The sequence below is a fragment of the Candoia aspera genome, chromosome 3 (assembly GCF_035149785.1).
Source record: "Candoia aspera isolate rCanAsp1 chromosome 3, rCanAsp1.hap2, whole genome shotgun sequence".
NCBI classification, from domain to species: Eukaryota; Metazoa; Chordata; class Lepidosauria; order Squamata; family Boidae; genus Candoia; species Candoia aspera.
In genome coordinates, this window is record NC_086155.1 from 203,442,539 (window position 1) to 203,460,076 (window position 17,538).

General features: G+C 39.2%; 1 protein-coding gene across 1 annotated transcript in view; it reads right to left on the bottom strand.

The window, feature by feature from the left end:
• COL22A1 (collagen type XXII alpha 1 chain) overlaps window positions 1-17,538 on the bottom strand; it is a 145,790-nt gene that overhangs the window by 111,091 nt on the left and 17,161 nt on the right. The window contains exon 3 of the mRNA XM_063299991.1: window positions 4,454-4,528. Coding sequence (XP_063156061.1) covers window positions 4,454-4,528 — 75 coding nt within the window. The remainder of the gene's footprint in view (window positions 1-4,453; window positions 4,529-17,538) is intronic.

Sequence of the window (17,538 nt, forward strand, 5' to 3'; positions counted from 1 at the left end):
TATTAAGTGAGGTTGTACCATCATCTTCCTTTATCTGAAACAAAAGAGGTACTGACTTTGGAAGGCACAGTAAGAACACAGGACCATTTCATTGTTCCAAATCAGCATCCTAAAATATGGCACCAAGCAGTTGGCTAGAAGTATTGGTGTTCCTGAAAAGGAATACTTTTTGGCTTCAGTCACTGGAGAGACAATGTTGCTCCCACTCAAAAAGCATTTCAGGAGATGTTCAATATTCCTCAGGGCTACTAGATATGGACTGCTGTCAGCCTGTCAAGTCAAAAAACAAACTCTGCATATATTCCAGGAATGCTACTTTATCATAGCAGTGTATTTATTTGTTTGTTTGTTTGTTTATTTATATAAATTTATTCACCGCCCATCTCCACCTCATGGGGGACTCTGGGCGGTTTACAATAAAATGAAGTTAAGATTTAAAACCATTCCAATACAACAATACAATAAAATAAAAATATAAAAATCTAAGTGGCAAAAGATTTTAATCAGTCCATGAGAGTAACAGGACCCTCAGAATCACTTAGGGCGCTAGCCATCCCCAGGTATAACTATTCCCCCTTCCATTCCCAGCCTGCTGACAAAACCAGGTCTTTAGTCTTTTTTGGAAGTCCAGGAGCGAGGGGGCTTGTCTCACCTCTGGGGGAAGGATGTTCCAAAGGGCAGGAGCTACAGCAGAGAAGGCATACTTCTGAGACCCCACTAGATGAAATTCTTTTATAGATGGGGTCCGTAACATGCCCTCCCTGCATGACCAGGTGGGGTGGGTTGATGTAATAGGGATGAGATGTTCCCTCAGATATCCTGGGTATAATGTCCTGGGTATAATAACAGAGTTTTGAAAACCTGACCAAGTTTCTCTATCTACTATCTTATACTAAACATAATCAAGGCAGGGGTATTTTGAGTCTCTCTCTCACTCTTTCTTCAATCTCTGGACCGCAAAATCACTTCTGTAAGTCCTCTCCCCAAGACAGCTCCAAATTCCTTTACAATCGCAAAACTCTGGAAGTCCACTAGAAGGTGATCAGTCTTGGTCTGCAAAACCCATGTGTTTCTGTATCTCTCTGATACTATCCAGTCTTCACTCAGCTTTTGCAGTCCATGTATGATATGGTTACAGTTAGTTCAACTGAATTCCTTCAGAGTGAGCGCAAGCATGTCCCAGTGAGGACAAGATGTTGGTTCGGATAACAAAGCCTCAACATAATCTGGAGTTAGCAGATTATGATTACGGTCATCCAGCTGGCTTTGTGCCTTTGGAATTAAGTTCCATTTCTCTCTTTCATGGACCTTCCCACAGAGATGCTGTAGTCACACTCAATGCTAAGAAAGGATTTCAAGCAGTCTTGATGTCCTGCCACCCACATCACCTTATGTAATCATTGGCGACTTTGCACATCGTATTAAAGAAAACTTGTAATTAGGAGCAAAGAGTGAATCCAGCCAAAAAAAAATATGAAAGAGAAAATGACTTTCCCTTAACCTCCAGTCTGCCTTTGTCCAGACTGCCAGTGGCCAGAAGTTTAACTTGGGAATGTTCCCTCTCTTAGCCAGTGGAAGGTAATATGAGCCTCTCCAGATTATTCTGCATTTCCATGCATTCACAATGGGAAAAGATTATGGGAGCTATAATTCAAAAGCTCTGGATGCCACTAGAGTGTTGTCATGGGTATGGACAGGTAACCTCTACACAAAGGAAGTTCCTTAATGTGTTTTGTTGAATAACTCAATCTGATCAGTGTGCTATTTAAAGGGAGGTGGTCAACTTTCCCCAGCAGAGTCAACAGCCTTCCTATTATTTACTAAGCAACTTACAGTATATGAAAATAAAATTATGGCAAACAAGGAACCTTAATCTATGCAAATATTTCACTTAGAGAAATTAGGAAAATTAGGTTTTGTATTTTGTGTGTGTGTGTATGTATGTATGTACATATATGTGTGTTTGTGTGTGTGTATAGATATAGTCTTCAAGTCAGTCTTGACTCCTGGCAACTGCCTGGCAAGTCCCTGCAGTTTTCTTGGCAAGATTCCAGAAGTGGTTGGCCCATGCCTCCTTCCTCCTAGGGCTGGGAGAGAGTGATTGGCCCAAAGTCATCCAGCTGGCTTTGTGCCTAAGGTGGGACTAGAACTCATGGTCTCCTGGTTTCTAGCCTGATGCCTTAACCACTACACCCAACTGGCTCTCACTTAGATATAAGTGCATATTAAATAAAAGTACTAATTATCAATATTAAATTCAAGGGTTGTCACAGGAGAACTGAATTACCAGGTTAATATTAACATGCTAGACTGGTGCCCCATCCAGCAGCTCATGGGTTATTCTGTAAAGGCGGTGTTATCCCCTGAAATAAGTTTATGATTACCATGGTCACTAATGTCTTCCAGAATTACTTTTACTAAGACCATTATAATAACACAGTGGTTATAGCACTTGCCTTGTAAATAGAAGGTTTGGGATTTGAAGCCTGGTAATTTTTTAATACTATTTTTCCTTCCTTATATTGCCTATATTTCCCTGTATACTTTTGGTCCTGCACTTCTATTTGTGCACATTTTCATTGTTTTTCCAGTTACTTGAGGTCCAAGAATTTCACCTGGGCACAGGATAATAGCCATGTAAGAGTGCAGCATGGATGTGTCCTTAGAGAGGGAAGGGGAGACTCACCATATGGTAAGCTATGAGTTTCTTTTCAGTGCCAGAGTCAGGAATGCTTTATCTAAACTAGGATTGATCCATTTGGTATGCAACATGTGAGGGATATCCAACCATTTTGTAGGATCCTGGCTATCACCCATATCATGGTTATTTGGTGTGGGCCTTTCACATTATGCAAACAGAGTACTTTGTTACCCAATTTTAAGATTTGGATGCCATATAAACCCAGTCATCATCTTTGAACACACACACACACACAAACACACACACACACACACACACCTTCAATTCAGGACCCTCTCTTAGAGTTTCCACTCTGTTCAAAAACTGATGTTGTTTGGGATGGTAGAAGGTGCACTTTGATCCTTTGCCAAGTCTGTAATTTTAAAGATATTACAGCTTGCAAATAATTACCTTATAGGTATTTTGTTTCCTGGAAAAATTCCCCTCCCTTGACTCTGTGCTCTTTTCAATCAGGAGTAGTAATAAGGCATTTATTCTTGTCCAGTGCCCAAAGGCTTCACCCCATGAAAGACCCTGGAAACAACTCTAATGGGATCCTTCTTTGATATATTGCCACTGTTGCAAATGCTCTTCTAAACTGCAGCCATGATTTACAGCTGTTTGAAAGCACCTTACGGGTTCAGACTTAAAAAAGTATGACTTAGTTATGGAAATTCTGTAATAATATGAGAGACACCTATGTCTCATTTCCCATTTTGAAATGCATTTAGCTTCTTTTGAAATTCTTCATCAGACCCTCCTGGGGAAGAGAAATCTCTGTTGGCTTTGACTTCTGCTCTTTTAAAAAATACATATGTATTTATTGTGCGAGAGAAGAACTTATTGGAAATATTAATACGGCCAGGTTTTCTCCCCTGCACTCCATCAAATGCATGCTTTGTCACTGCTGGCCAATTGGGTCTACCATATTTCCACCCAAAACGTTATTCCTGGAATACAGAATGATAAAGCATCATTCCAAAAGCTTTACTAGATGGGAAAACATGGTGCATGAAAATAGCACTGCTCTTTACAACCTTGTAGAATTCTTCCCCCACAAAAGTAACACATATATATACAAAACAAAATAAACACACACATGTCCCTCAACAACCCTTCAAATGCTCTAATGCAGAAACAAGCTGGTCAAAGGTTTTCATCTTTTTTTAGTCACATCATTATTCTTCATTATTTTAAAGATAAGCTATACCAAACAAAAGCTTTGGTTCAATGCTACATATTCCTGAAGCTGTTGCTAAATGAGCAAATGGATCTAAACTGATCCCATCTAACATTCTGCTCCTTGCCTGATAAAGACAGCATGTTGTTGTTGTTTATTCGTCCAGTCGCTTCCGACTGTTTGTGACTTCATGGACCAGTCCACGCCAGAGCTTCCTGTCAGTCTCTGGTTGTACTGATCCATTTAGTTTTCATGGCAAGAATACTGGGGTGGGTTGCCATTACCTTCCCCAGGGATTGCATTTAGTCTGACCTCTCTGTCATGACCTTCCTGTCTTGGGTGGCCCTCCACGGTTTAGCTCATGCTGTCATTGAGGTGCTCAAGCTCCAGCGCCATGGCAAGGTAACGATCCTTTGCTGAAGAAAGACAGCATGGCACTCTTAAATAATCCCCTCTGCTCCCTTTCAAGAGAAGGTACAGTCCTAGCCAGTATTAAATGCCACTTTGGAGCTTGATACGGTCTCTGTATAAAACACATCTCTGCTTTCCAATGTGACAAGAACAAGAACTGGTTGTTCATAATATTTCATTACCTGGTATGTCATCTGTTTCTCCATTGCTGTGTCTGAACCTGTCTCCTTCTACGCGGACATTCGGACACAGGACATCTGCAAGGAGAGGGAATAAAAAGGAAGAGACATTTAAACTGGAGCCATTGCTAAGATCTCTCTCTTGATTGGTAACTTCTTTTTGTTTTTGGCTTACCACCTCTTGGCAAAGTAGAACTGAAATTTAGCACTTTTCCACACTTCTGACAACACTATGAAAAATCAAGTGCCTGTGAGCCCTGGGAAGACCCATATGCTGTTCCTCATTCTCCTTGTATTAAGATCTATCATACAATGAGCAATGGTCTACCACTATTCCAAGAGATGAATAAACCAGCTATGGGTTTCATTGGGAACAGCCTACTTTTATTCTTTATACCTTCTCTTCCCTGGAAAAGCACCTTTGAACAACCCAGCAGTTATTCAGATAATAATATGTCATTGCACACCAAGGCAGATTCCCAAACAATCATCAGAAAAGGGCATGACTGACTAAGGCAAATAGCTGCATGGAGCCAGCTGCTGATAAATCCCTTCTATCACTAGAAGAGCTCAAGGCATTTTCTCAGCATGCAGGCAATGTATCACCAAGTCACAGCCAGTCATTGTGGGTGGATGAATCTAGTTTGATGATACAGAACAGGGTACTCTGACTGCATTTCCTCAACTATTGACAACAGTCCAGTGCATTAACCATAGTGCAGAGAATTGTCCCCAAAGAGGAGGTACTTATTATAATACTTTTTGGGAAGCCCATGATGTTCAGCCACTTTTCTTTGCACCACACAGACCTTCTTTCTTTGTTAATTTATATTTGAAAGGGCACATGTTTTTTTTTTTCAAATTAGAAATGAGAAAGTGTCATCATCTCTCCCAGAAGCATACAATACAGAGAGAAAAGAGAGTAAATGATTTACACTCCTTAGCAAATAACATATCCAGCTGTGTTGTATCTGCAGGATGATTTCACTTGGTCCTGTGTTGGCCACAGCTTCAGTTTGACATTGTGTCCAGGACTGGCCCCCAGAACTCAAGAATTTAGCAAACTGGGACATGTTTTGAGAAAGCCAGTGCAGATGAGCTGGGGAATTTAAGTCCTGCAAGGAGAACTTGAGGGTATGTTTAGCTTGGAATAGAGAAAACTGAAGGGAGACATAAAAACACCCTTTACCTGAAGGATCACTTGTTGTCTTACAGGGCAGAACAAGGAATAATAACCTTGAATTATAGGAAGACTAATACTAGATGAAAAGATCAGAACTGTGCAAGCCATGGCATTCCCTTTGACACTTTATGGAAGTGAAAGTTGGACTTTGAAGAAGCAGGATAGGTAAAGTATTGGCACTTTTGAACTTTGGTGTTGGAGAAGACTCCTGAGAATACCATGGACAGCCCAGGAAGCAAACCAATAGCTCATTGAACAAATCAACTCAGTGTTCTCACTTGAGGCACAAATGAGCAGGCTCAAATTATCGTACTCTGGACACATTATGTGAAGACCCAGCTCTCTGGAGGAGGCTCTAATGCTGGGAAAGGTAGAAGGAAAGAGAATAAGAGGATGACTAGTAGCAAAGTGGATGGACTCAGTTACAACAGCAATGGATGCACAGTTGGAAAATCTAAAGGAACTGTTCAGAACAGTTTGTCCTGGAGGAAATCTATCTATGTGATTGCTAAGAGTCAACAACGACTTCATGAAACATGATCAATCAACAAATTAGATTAATGCTAGGAGAAACATCCTAACAGTAGGAGTAATTTCATATTAGAACCAATAATCCAGAGAGGTTGAGAGCTCATTTTTATTCAGTGCGTTCAAGTACAAGCTTATTTTAATTTGGATTCCTGCAATAAGCAAGAGGTTGAGTTCAGCAGTCTCAGTGACCCCTTCTAAATCTGCAATTCAGTGTTTTGCCTGATTAGGCAGGAGTAAATCCCTAACAAAAGCTTAAAATTTAGACCAGCATCTGTCAAGGGATATGTCCTGTATTACTGATGTGTCCTGGTGTGCTGACTCTGGAGGAAATAATTGTCTGCAAATTTCTATCCAGGATGAAGCAGGATTAGATAGTGGTCAAGTCTAAAGAACTACCTGACTATGGAAGAAATACATTCTGGCCTTCCTTCCACCCTATTGGTCTACCAACATAAATATGGAATGATTGAAATTGCACTAGTTGGTGAACTTGGAAAAGAAAATCCAGGTCTTCCTAACAAACAAAGTGAGCTGGGTCTGAAGAAAGCAAATCAACAACAACTAAGGATAGGTAACTAAATAAGCCCTAAGCTGTGCTAATCAAGAGAATCATTGTACCATCTTTAATCTACCATGTGCAATAGGAATACAGCACTTGAAAACAAAATAGGCTCACATAATTCATAGCAGTCCATGCACTATTTTCATCTATGACATGCATCATTTAACCCACTAATCTCATGCTAAGGATGCTTGTCCTCTGACACATACCATTGCCCTTTGAAGAAAGGTTTTGACTATCTGCTGCCTAACTGAACTCTGCAATAATCCTGTCCTACCTTATGCAATCATGAAACCAGACATTATATTGTTTGCAAAATGAGCCCACGTAGCCACAACAACTGATTGAGAAATAGAGGTAGCCCTCTCCCCGCCAGCAAAAAGCAAAACTGTGATATAACAAGATCAGGTGCATAATTTTAGACCTGACTTTAATAAATAAATCTAATCAAATCAAGTTTATTACAGCCCTAAGACTTTAATAAATAGGTATCACCAATGCATATATCTGTCTAACCAATGCAGGATACTGCATATCTAACAAGTATCCAGATTATGGTACACTGCTAGAATGAATGAATGAATGAATGAATGAATGAATGAATAAATAAATAAATAAATAAATAAGGGAGAGAAAAAGATGAAACATGCAAAACCAAAGCAGACTAATTCAGCAAGTTGTTATGCAATAGGGCTAAGTTTATAAATATGGGATGGATACCTCTTCTCTGTGTTAGATGGTGAACAGGTTGCTTCTTCATTTATCCCAAAGTGTTTTCAAGGTTTCCAGATTTTTTATAAGACTGTTCACAACCTTTTCTATTGAACCTTCTGCTGAGAAGCAATCAGTAGAGTGGGACATATCAAAGCAGACAGTGTATCTGTGTGAAGACTCACAGTACAGGAAAAAGCCACAACAATGGGCAAAGTATAGAAAAAAGCTCACAGAGCATTCCCAACAGAATGGTCCAGCTTGGTCCAGCTCTGAGCAATTCTTTCCCTTTCCTCTTTTTCAACTCTCTGCCCAGCCCTTTCCAGTATTCCACCAGAGGTCGTAAGGGAACTTTTTTGCTTCTTGGGAAGTGGAACACATCATGGACCTCAAATGACACACAGTAATAGGAGGCAGACTTGCTTCCTTAGACTAATGTTCTTTGTGGGAAGAGATGAACACCACTAAAATTCTCACATTTTTAACTTCTTTGCATACAGATAGATGAAGAATTCTAGAGAATTGGACCTAACAAAAGTATTGTCTGGATGATGATGATGATGATGATGATGATGATGATGATGATGATGATTGCTGTTTACACACAGTCTACAAGATCTGACTGGATCTGGAACTTTTTTTTTAACTATTGGATGCTTCCCAAGGATCTAGAATAGTTAAAGATGTTTTTATAATATATTTGCTATTCCAAGAAACACAAGTTTTCATAACTGATGAATTAAGATGGTGTCCATTCCTGTTGTTTCCAAGTGGTTTTCCAGAACTTCTGGTATAGCACATCAACCACTATTGGCACCACTATGACTTTCTTTATCACATTTACTCATTATGGGCTGAATGTTTATGAGTTTGTATTTGGAAGCCCCATAGGATCTAATCTCTTCGTTCTCGAATACTTTTTCAGTATTTGGATTCCACCAATCCTTTGCTGCTACTGTAATTATTTCTAAGATTCCAAGGAATCAATGATTGTGTCTTTCTAAATATTCAGTCTGCATAGTCTTCTTACATCCACATACCATGAGTTCAACAATCTCCTCCTGTTATGGAGATTGCTGGTGAAGAGGAGGGGGGCCCTCTCCTCTTCACCAGCAATCTCCATAACTCCTCCTCCTCCTCCTCCTCCTCCTCCACATTTCATCTACTTTGAAGGATATTCTTGCCAAACTGGCAATTTATTCCCATATTGTCAATGGAGAACTAAGTTGGAAAGTAAAAAAAAAAGGGAACTCCACCTATGACGTTTATAATGCAGATGAAATATAAAATAAGGGTTTTACATCTCTTTGTTATTACGGGCCAGCAGCTGAGGACAGTCATGGCATGGAGGCAAGCAGGCCATTTATAAGTACAAGAAAATGGACAATGTCAATGGAATATGCTTACTTCTTGTCCCAGCCTGAATCTAAATATGGCTTTAGGTTCATGTATGTACTGTATGTATGTATTTATGTATGTCAAAGCCACTGTCCTGAATTAGACCCAGAGCATCCTGGAGTACAACAGTTAGATGGCACCCACAGACGAGCTGCTGAGATAATGCCTGAGGCAGCAGCAGACATGGAAGGAAGATCAAGCAGAGGAAGTGCCATGGCAAGACAAGACCCTGCACGGGATGTACCATCTGCAGATAGCTGAGGTGGCTGACCTTGGGAAATCCTACCAGTGTCTGGAAAGGGCTGGACCAAAAGACAGCACCGAGGCACTGATCATAGCAGCACAAGAACAGGCACTAAGCACCCGATCCATAGAAACAGGGGTCTGCCACACCAGACATGGCCTGAAGTGTAGACTGTGCAGAGAGGCCTCAGAGACAGTCCAACACATAGTGGCAGGGTGTAAAATGCAGGCAGGAACAGCATACACTGAACGACACAACCAAGTAGTTGGCACTGTATACAGGAACATCTGCACAGGGTATGGGCTAGACTCTCCCAAGTCCAGATGGAAGATTCCACAGAAGGTCATGGAGAATGACAGGGCTAAGATCCTGTGGGACTTCCAGATCCAGATGGACAGGCAGCTACTGGCCAATCAACCAGACATCGTGGTAGTAGACAAGGACCAGAAGACAGCATTGGTGATAGATGTAGCAGCGCCAAGTGACAGCAGCATCAGGAAGAAGGAGTATGAGAAGCTGGAGAAGTACCAGGGCCTGAAGGAGGAACTAGAGAGGATGTGGAAAGGGAAGGCCAAAGTGGTCCCTGTGGTGGTAGGGGCACTCGGGGCTGTGACCCCCAAGCTGGGAAAGTGGCTCCAACAGATCCCAGGAGCAACATCTGAGCTCTCTGTCCAGAAGAGTGCAGTGCTAGGAACAGCCAAGATACTGCACAGAAGCCTCAAACTCCCAGGCTTCTGGTAGAGGACCCGACGTGGAGGAAGACACACACCACCCATCAGGTGAGAAGGGAATTTTATATATCACTACCTAACATCTCTCATTTCTAGCTATATCACATTTTAATGGGGCTAAAAATGAAAAAAAAAAAAACCTAAGACACAGAGGACAAACATAATTTCATGTAAAAATTGTGCCTAAATACCTTTTATTTCCTTTCCATTCATCATGCATTCAAATTGCCAGTGCCAAGATAAACAGCTACCTCCCTTGCTAACAAGTCTTGAGTTAAAGCCTACAAGTTCCCTGGCCTTCCAGCTGGCCTTGAAAGAACTGAGCACCGGAATTGATTTGGGGAAATGAAGGGTGACGAGACACAGAAAGCTCAAATGCTGAGAGACCAAAGTGAAGTTATTCCCCTGGAGACAAATGAGCCTCTAATATAGCATGCGCTCAAGCTTGTAAGATTGAGTTGAAGGTTTGGAACATTTAGTTAATTGGAACAATTGCCAGTGTATGTAGGTGAATTAATTAAAACTGGACAATGCATTAATTAATCCAAGTTGTGCACATATCTGGAGGATGCACAACTTGGAGAAGGCAACTGTAGGTACACCAGTTCTTTGATTCTCTAAAATATACTTCATTTGTTCAAACTTCCCAGAGGACTTCCATTTTCAGTTCTTTTACATTCTACTCTGAAGAGCAGCATGCATCTCTTAAGTATCTCTTTCCATCCTTGTTGACTTCTCTATTGCAGACAAATAAGCAAAATGTAACTTATTTCCACTTGACTGGCAACAGGATCATCTAGAGACTGAGTCTCATAAAGAAAGGCCACATCGGAGGCAAACAAACCAAATCAAATCAAAACCAAGAGAAAGTAGATCATAACTGAATTTTTTTAAGGTCAGAAGTTGAATTCAATTCCAAGGAAAAACCTCAAGAAGAAACTCCTTTCTGTGAGGCCTTTTCAAACTGGTCAGCCAAACTGCTTTCAGCCAAACTGGTCAGCCAAAGAGGTTTTAATCATCTACAAAACCATGTTTAAAAAGAGAATTTTGGAAGAAGTTAAAAAAAATAATGTAGAAAAACAGAAGCCTCTGTTCCAAAGTGTGTAGGGTGTGTGTGTGTGTGTGTGTGCGTGTATGTGTCTGCTTGGGAATGGAGAAATCTTCAAGACAGACTTTGGAATAGTTTTAATTTATCCCTTATAAATACAGGTGCTGGAATTTTATATTCTCTTTCCCTTTTTTTCATTATTCCTTGTTTTACGGTCATAAAGCCATTATGTGTATGTATGTGTGTGTATATATACGGTAGCAAACAATTGTAAATAATAATGATAAAACAATAATATAATGGTTTGCTGTCTTCATTCTTGGGAATTGCTTGGACAAATGTTCACCGTCTCAACCTGCCTTTAAACAATAGCCTGTAGCTTTTCCGAGGACAGTCCCGTAATGTCTTTAAAACCATCCATTCATTTTACCTAGCGTCTTCTCCGTCCCTCAACTTTGCCAAGCATGGTCATCGTTTCCATTTTTTTTTTTTGTCCACTGCCATCACATGTCTAAAATATGTGAATTTTTGATGGATGAAAAACAGCAGGAAAAAATATCTTAGGCCCATTAAAGGAAGGGAAAAAAAACAAACAAAAACCTCTTACTCCCATAAAAGAGAAAAGAGTAAGTAAAACAAGAAGTTTCAGCAACTTCGCAAACCAATTAAGCTGGCATTTTCAAAATGTTAAAGATTGTACGAAGGCCCTTATACAGGTTTGAAACCAGCTAGTGTTTTATCCCTGTTCTGTCTACAGCAAATTACAGGGAGCGATGAAACAATTACAGTGACCGACTGTCTTATAAAATCAGACCCTGTAACTTTCACGTCTCAGCAGAACAAGTGCCAATTGGACAGCAAGTGAGTCAGTTCCAGCTGGGACTTCAGCTCATGCTATTTCCAGAGGCAAAATTAGAGATGAGACAGGAATGGCAGCTGTTCTGCTCGTTTGGCTTCTGGCACGTATCCAGATCTCAGACCAAACCGGGTATTTAAGAAAAAGCTTGGAATGTGGAAAGGTTTCAATAGAAGATCAGATCAGATTTTGCTGGGTGGAATCTCCAAAGCTGTTTGTCCGTCTGTCTGTCTGTCTATCTCTACCTATTGATCAGTCATTTTAATATATTGAAATGTAGACTCTTAGCATCCAAAATTCAATGCAAAAATTAAGTAACCAATGACCAACTTCAATGAAAATATTCCTAATTTTGCAAACACTGACTTTAGTTTTGTTTTCTTATACAATTTTAAGTTTAACGTTCCAGAGTATATTGTTCTCACAGATGTTGGCAGTGATACTGCCCTGTTGGTATTGGGCTCCTAAGCAAAAGGAAGCCAGGTGACTTCAGAGTAGTCCCAGTAGCCTTTGTCCTGTTGCACCAGCCTTTGTTAATCCAACGCTCTGTATTTTGAGATACCACTCAGTTAGCCATGGGGAGTTTCCATGTTGTTTCTAATAACGGCAGATGTATTAAGTCCTTGTGGGAAACTGATGCATCATATATGTTTGTAACACCGATATAGATTCTTCAAGAATGGTTTGAAAAGATTGTTCACATGAAAAACAAGACCTTAAAAGTACCCTAAAGTGTCCTTGGTTTCCTTTGTGAAAATTTACAGCTTCCAGTTGTGGCAATAAATTCTTGCCTTATAAGCCTCTTCCATTCCACCCAAACCCCTATTAATACCTATTGTTGTCCCACATTAAGCTGAGATTTTCTTTTCCATTTTTCTCTGGATTTTACTTCCTTTCAAGAGTAGGTAAGCTTTCATCTGTCAAAGATTCCTTGGGGAATTGTATTGTAAAGAATGTTGAACATGTGTCAACTGTCAAGGTTGACCAGGAAAAAAAAAACTAGGGGAGTTACAAGAGAAACCCCATAAGGCAAAAAAATAACAAGGCAAAAAAAAAAAAAAGGCTACCGATGGATTATTTTTCCCTCTCTCTTTCTAGAAATTTAGAATTCATTCTTTGGAAATCAAAATAATAATAAAGCTAGAACAATGTGCTTGAGTTTTTATAACAATGTGGTTATTATATGTACACACACACACACATATATATATATAATTTTGTTTTGTAGTTGTGTGCATATTTGTATGTATGTATTTTCTATACCTGCTTTCAGGTATAGAATGGACCCATGTGAAAAATGAAGTAGATGAGACCCCATCAAAGCAGGCTAGAAAGTCAGAAGGATTGTTCTTACAAGTGGAAAGCAAGCTGTTCTTTCTTGCAGATGTGCCAGGAGATAAGTAGTTCCAGGAAGTAATAGTAATAATAATAATACCAATAATTTATTAAATTTATGAGCCACCTGGCTCCCAGCGACTTCACCAGTTCCTTGGTGTTACACTTATCTATAGGATTAGGTCTCCATAAAGAAATGACTTCCCCCTTCATCAAGACAAGTGCAAACAGTTTCACTAACTTACTACTTTCTTTAACATTTCAATGAAATATCTCTTCATCCCCCATCTCATCTTTTATCTATAGCAGATAATAAAGCCTCATCATTCAGTCTTAATCAGCAGAAGTCCATTAAGAGAAATAGCGATATATATATTCTAACCTCAAACAAGTAAATCAATTTCATATTATTTTCCTTTCCTTTACTCCATAACTTATTTTCTCTAAAAACACAACACAAAAAATCTCTTTGTCCCATATCTGATCTCATATCTATAAACAAAACCATTTTCCCTTCCCTTCCTTTTTTCCCTCTGCCCTTTTCATCTTTGTATTTTTAAACTTCAATAAAAATATTATTTAAAAAAAAAGGATTAGGTCTCCATAAGAACAGAAGGATAATGTATGAAGGACTGGAAGGAGCTGCTTTTAATTGAGATCAATCTATGTATAGCAAGAAACTATGCAAGGAATGCTGTCTAGAGTAGAGGTTAAAGAGGGATGTAGAGATCTCACAAAGGAATATATCTGGCTAGAAAGCAGCCCTATTTGTTAGTGGAATGAGCAGATTTACTATGAAAAAACAGCAAAGTTAGACACAATCCTTCCTCTATGTCATAACCAATGAAATGTAACCAATGCACAGTCTCCATAAAATGAGGTGTTTGCTACACATTTGATATACTTCTCTGACTGCCAGTGGTTGAGAAACAACACATTCTCCTGACATGAAACAGAGGGACAAATAACCATACATTGGATCAAGATATTGCAATGCAAGCTCCACCTTTTATATACTTGTCTGTGCAACATTGTGATGCAAGGATAAAAGGGGGTTGCTTGTGTCATGATATCACCATGAATCTTTCATCATTCTGATATCATCATATCTAGCTGTGAATGTTCAGAAATATGTCACTTCCCTAATAAGTGTCCCTTGTCCTTTTGGACCATAAGAATCTGTCTTCAGATGTTCTTCAAGGGCTTGGTTCTACAGTACTCATACAGTATGTTCTGCTAAATAGACACCCCAGTGAAGGAACTGGAGAATTCCGATGAGAGATACTGTAACTATCTCCACCCCTCCCCTAGTAAGTCTTAGAAGTGGTATTTCTTCCGAAGCTCAAAGCTATGTGGAGCCACCCATCTAACTAGCAAAGTTGAGCAGATAAAGGGCTGAATTAGGTTGGATCTACTGAGAACAGAGGATTTTATCTAGTCATTTCTGGTCAAGAGGCAGAACTAGGTTGTACCACAAGAGTAATATCTAGTAAACATGGGGACAGGAGTGGAACACATGGCCAAATCTCCTAAGTCAAACAGAAAATAAGCAGTCCCGTCTTCTTTGATAGCAGTTTTAATCTTGGAGCCTGGCAAGATTATATAATTTCATATTCTTGTTGCACAGCTACAAAGAAAGAAGCTGTGGACTGAACATTTTTTTGTCAATAGGGCTGAGATGTTTATTAAGTTCTCAGAGTGCTGGGCTATATATATTCAGACTAATCAAGCCATGCCTGGATTTTGGAAAATGTGTTGCCCTAAAAGATGTGTTTATACAAAGGGAAGTCAGTAGAAGGAATACAAAGACAGCGGTACTTCTTTTCTAACTTGCATGTACTTAAAATGAAACAAAAAAGCATAAGTCACACATTTTTTCTTGCAAACTGAGGATAAAATTGTGGCTTATTATTAGAACAGAATATAACCAAAATATTAGTAATGCCCATTTTGGAGATAGAGAAAGCTACATGATTATTTTTACAGCTACCCCCATAATCTTAAAACAAGGCTGATGTCTACAATGAAATAAGCCTAGTGGAAGAGTTACCCTCTTTCTTCCTTTGTTTCTTCTGGTTAAGCCTCCTCCTGTGACTCATGGGCAGTGGCTAGTTTTCCATCCATTTATTTTCCTTGATGGATGTTGCCTGCTTCTTGTATATATAAGTGGGATCAACTCATGTCTTACATCATAGTACAGGTAGTCCTCACTTAACGACCATTTGTTATTGATGGTTCAGACTTATGACCTGAAAAAACAACTTACGACCGGTCCTCACACTTACGAACTTCACAGCATCCCCCAGGGTCATGTGATCATGATTTGGGCACTTGGCAACCAGTTTGCATTTATGACCATTGCAGTGTCCTGTGGTCACGTGATCACCATTTGCAACCTTCCCGGCCAGCTTCTGGCAAGCAAAATCAATGGGAAACCACAAGGTTTACTTAACAACTGCCATAAAGAAGTGGTAAAATTGGGTCAGATTCACTTAATGACCGCTTCGCTTAGCAACCAAAATTCCGGTACCAATTGTGAAAGTTAAGCGAGGATTACCTGTAGAGGTGACCTGGGTAAGTTTTTGTTGGTTGACTTTTACCTTTGTTCTGAAGAAGCTTCTCTTTGTCTTAAAATATATCTGAACTACACATAGTCACAAGCCATATCCAATCATTAAACCCCTTTCTGGAAGTCACCCTAACCTTCAGAAGTTGTTGTTGTTGTTAACATTATTATTATTATCCCACCTTTATTGTTTTTATAAATAACTCAAGGCAGGGAACATACCAAATACCCTTTCCTCCTCCTATTTTCCCCACAACAACCCTGTGAGGTGGGTTGGGCTGAGAGAGAGGGACTGGCCCAAGGTCACCCAGCTGGTTTTCATGCTTAAGGTGGGACTAGAACTCACAGCCTCCTGGTTTCTAGACCATTGCCTCAACCACTAGACCCAATGAATTTCAACAGTGAGCCACAGAAAAATGTAGAAATAATTTCCAGTTGTTTGGGAGCATGAAAAACCAAAACAGTGTGTAAGCCTTCATTAAGGCTCAAACACATCCATGCAGATATGCACACCACCACAAAACAAAACCCTCATCTGAAAAATCATGGCTCCACCTGCTTTGATGATGCAATTGCATCACTGGCCACCCCCCAAAAATGTATATACTGTATATATACTGTGTGTGTGTGTGTGTGTGTGTGTGTGTACTGTATATAGTAAAATTATAGCTGCCTTCAAAGGAGTTGTCCATTACCTCAGAATTTATTTCCATATGTTTTGATCATGGATCATGCACAAGAAAGATTTTTTTATGACTTTTATGGACCCATTTCTCCTCTTATCCATCATGCACAAGAAAGGCATTTTTATTACTTTTATAGACCCATTTTTCCCCTTATTCAGTGTGGCATCAGATCAAAGCAAAGCAAAACAATTAATGGCAAATAGTTACCCTTACCCAGCGGAGTCAAAATTCCTATGCACCATTAATAACTAAAGACCAGTTCATTTCACATTTGATCTACAGCCTGAGACTGTTAATGACCCACACAGGCAAAAAGATACTATATTTAATCCTGGAATCTATCATCAAAATGACAAAATAGAGAAGGTGATGGTCTTCATTAGACAGGTGTTGCTGTACCCACTTTGTTTTTTGTTGTTGTTGTTTTAATCCTCTGGGATCAAATGGCCTCCTTACTAAACGGATCTTAACTTTGACAAACCACAGTGAAGTCTGACAGAGTCAGAACAGACTACAGATTTTAGGATTGTTCCCTGATGATCTTGAATTAAGTCTTATGTTAACAAGGGGAGATCAAAACAGTTGTCCTCTTGTGTTATTCTACCTGTTAATCAAACTTGCTCTCTCTCTTTCACCAAAAAGTTTTAAATAGTTTTCCATTTAACCTGTACAGCTGAAATTTTCAGATTTTGTAATACTTGATAAAGAGGGAATATGTTCATATTGGTTGTAACTTTATTTTTCTTTCCTTTTTTTTTGTTTATTATGGTTTATCATTAATTGTATTTCTCTTTTTTATTTCTGTTTATAGTTTGTCTTTCTTGGTTTCCCCCACCCCCAGTTAGTTGGTTTCCTTTTGCCGTTTTCTGTATTTTCTCTGAAACTTGTAAAATAAACAAATTAAAACTACTGAATGGAACCCTTGATAAAGTTTTGAGTCCCTCTAAAAATTACTGCAAGTTTTTAATTGTTAATTTGACAAGGAAGGAAAGGCATTAAATGCATAGAGAATAACCCTATTAATTACGATGAATTTAATTTAAATGTAAATTTCATTCAATCTAATTTAGTTGTTCTTTTGGCCACACTGCTGACTCCTGTCTATCCCTGAGAATTCAGCCTAGGGAAAATTATTCTTGGCTGTGAACTAATTCTAAAGATTCTGATTTCAGTTCTGTTTTTAATGACATTAATGTTACTGGTTCTTATACATATATTCCCACTTATTATTATTATT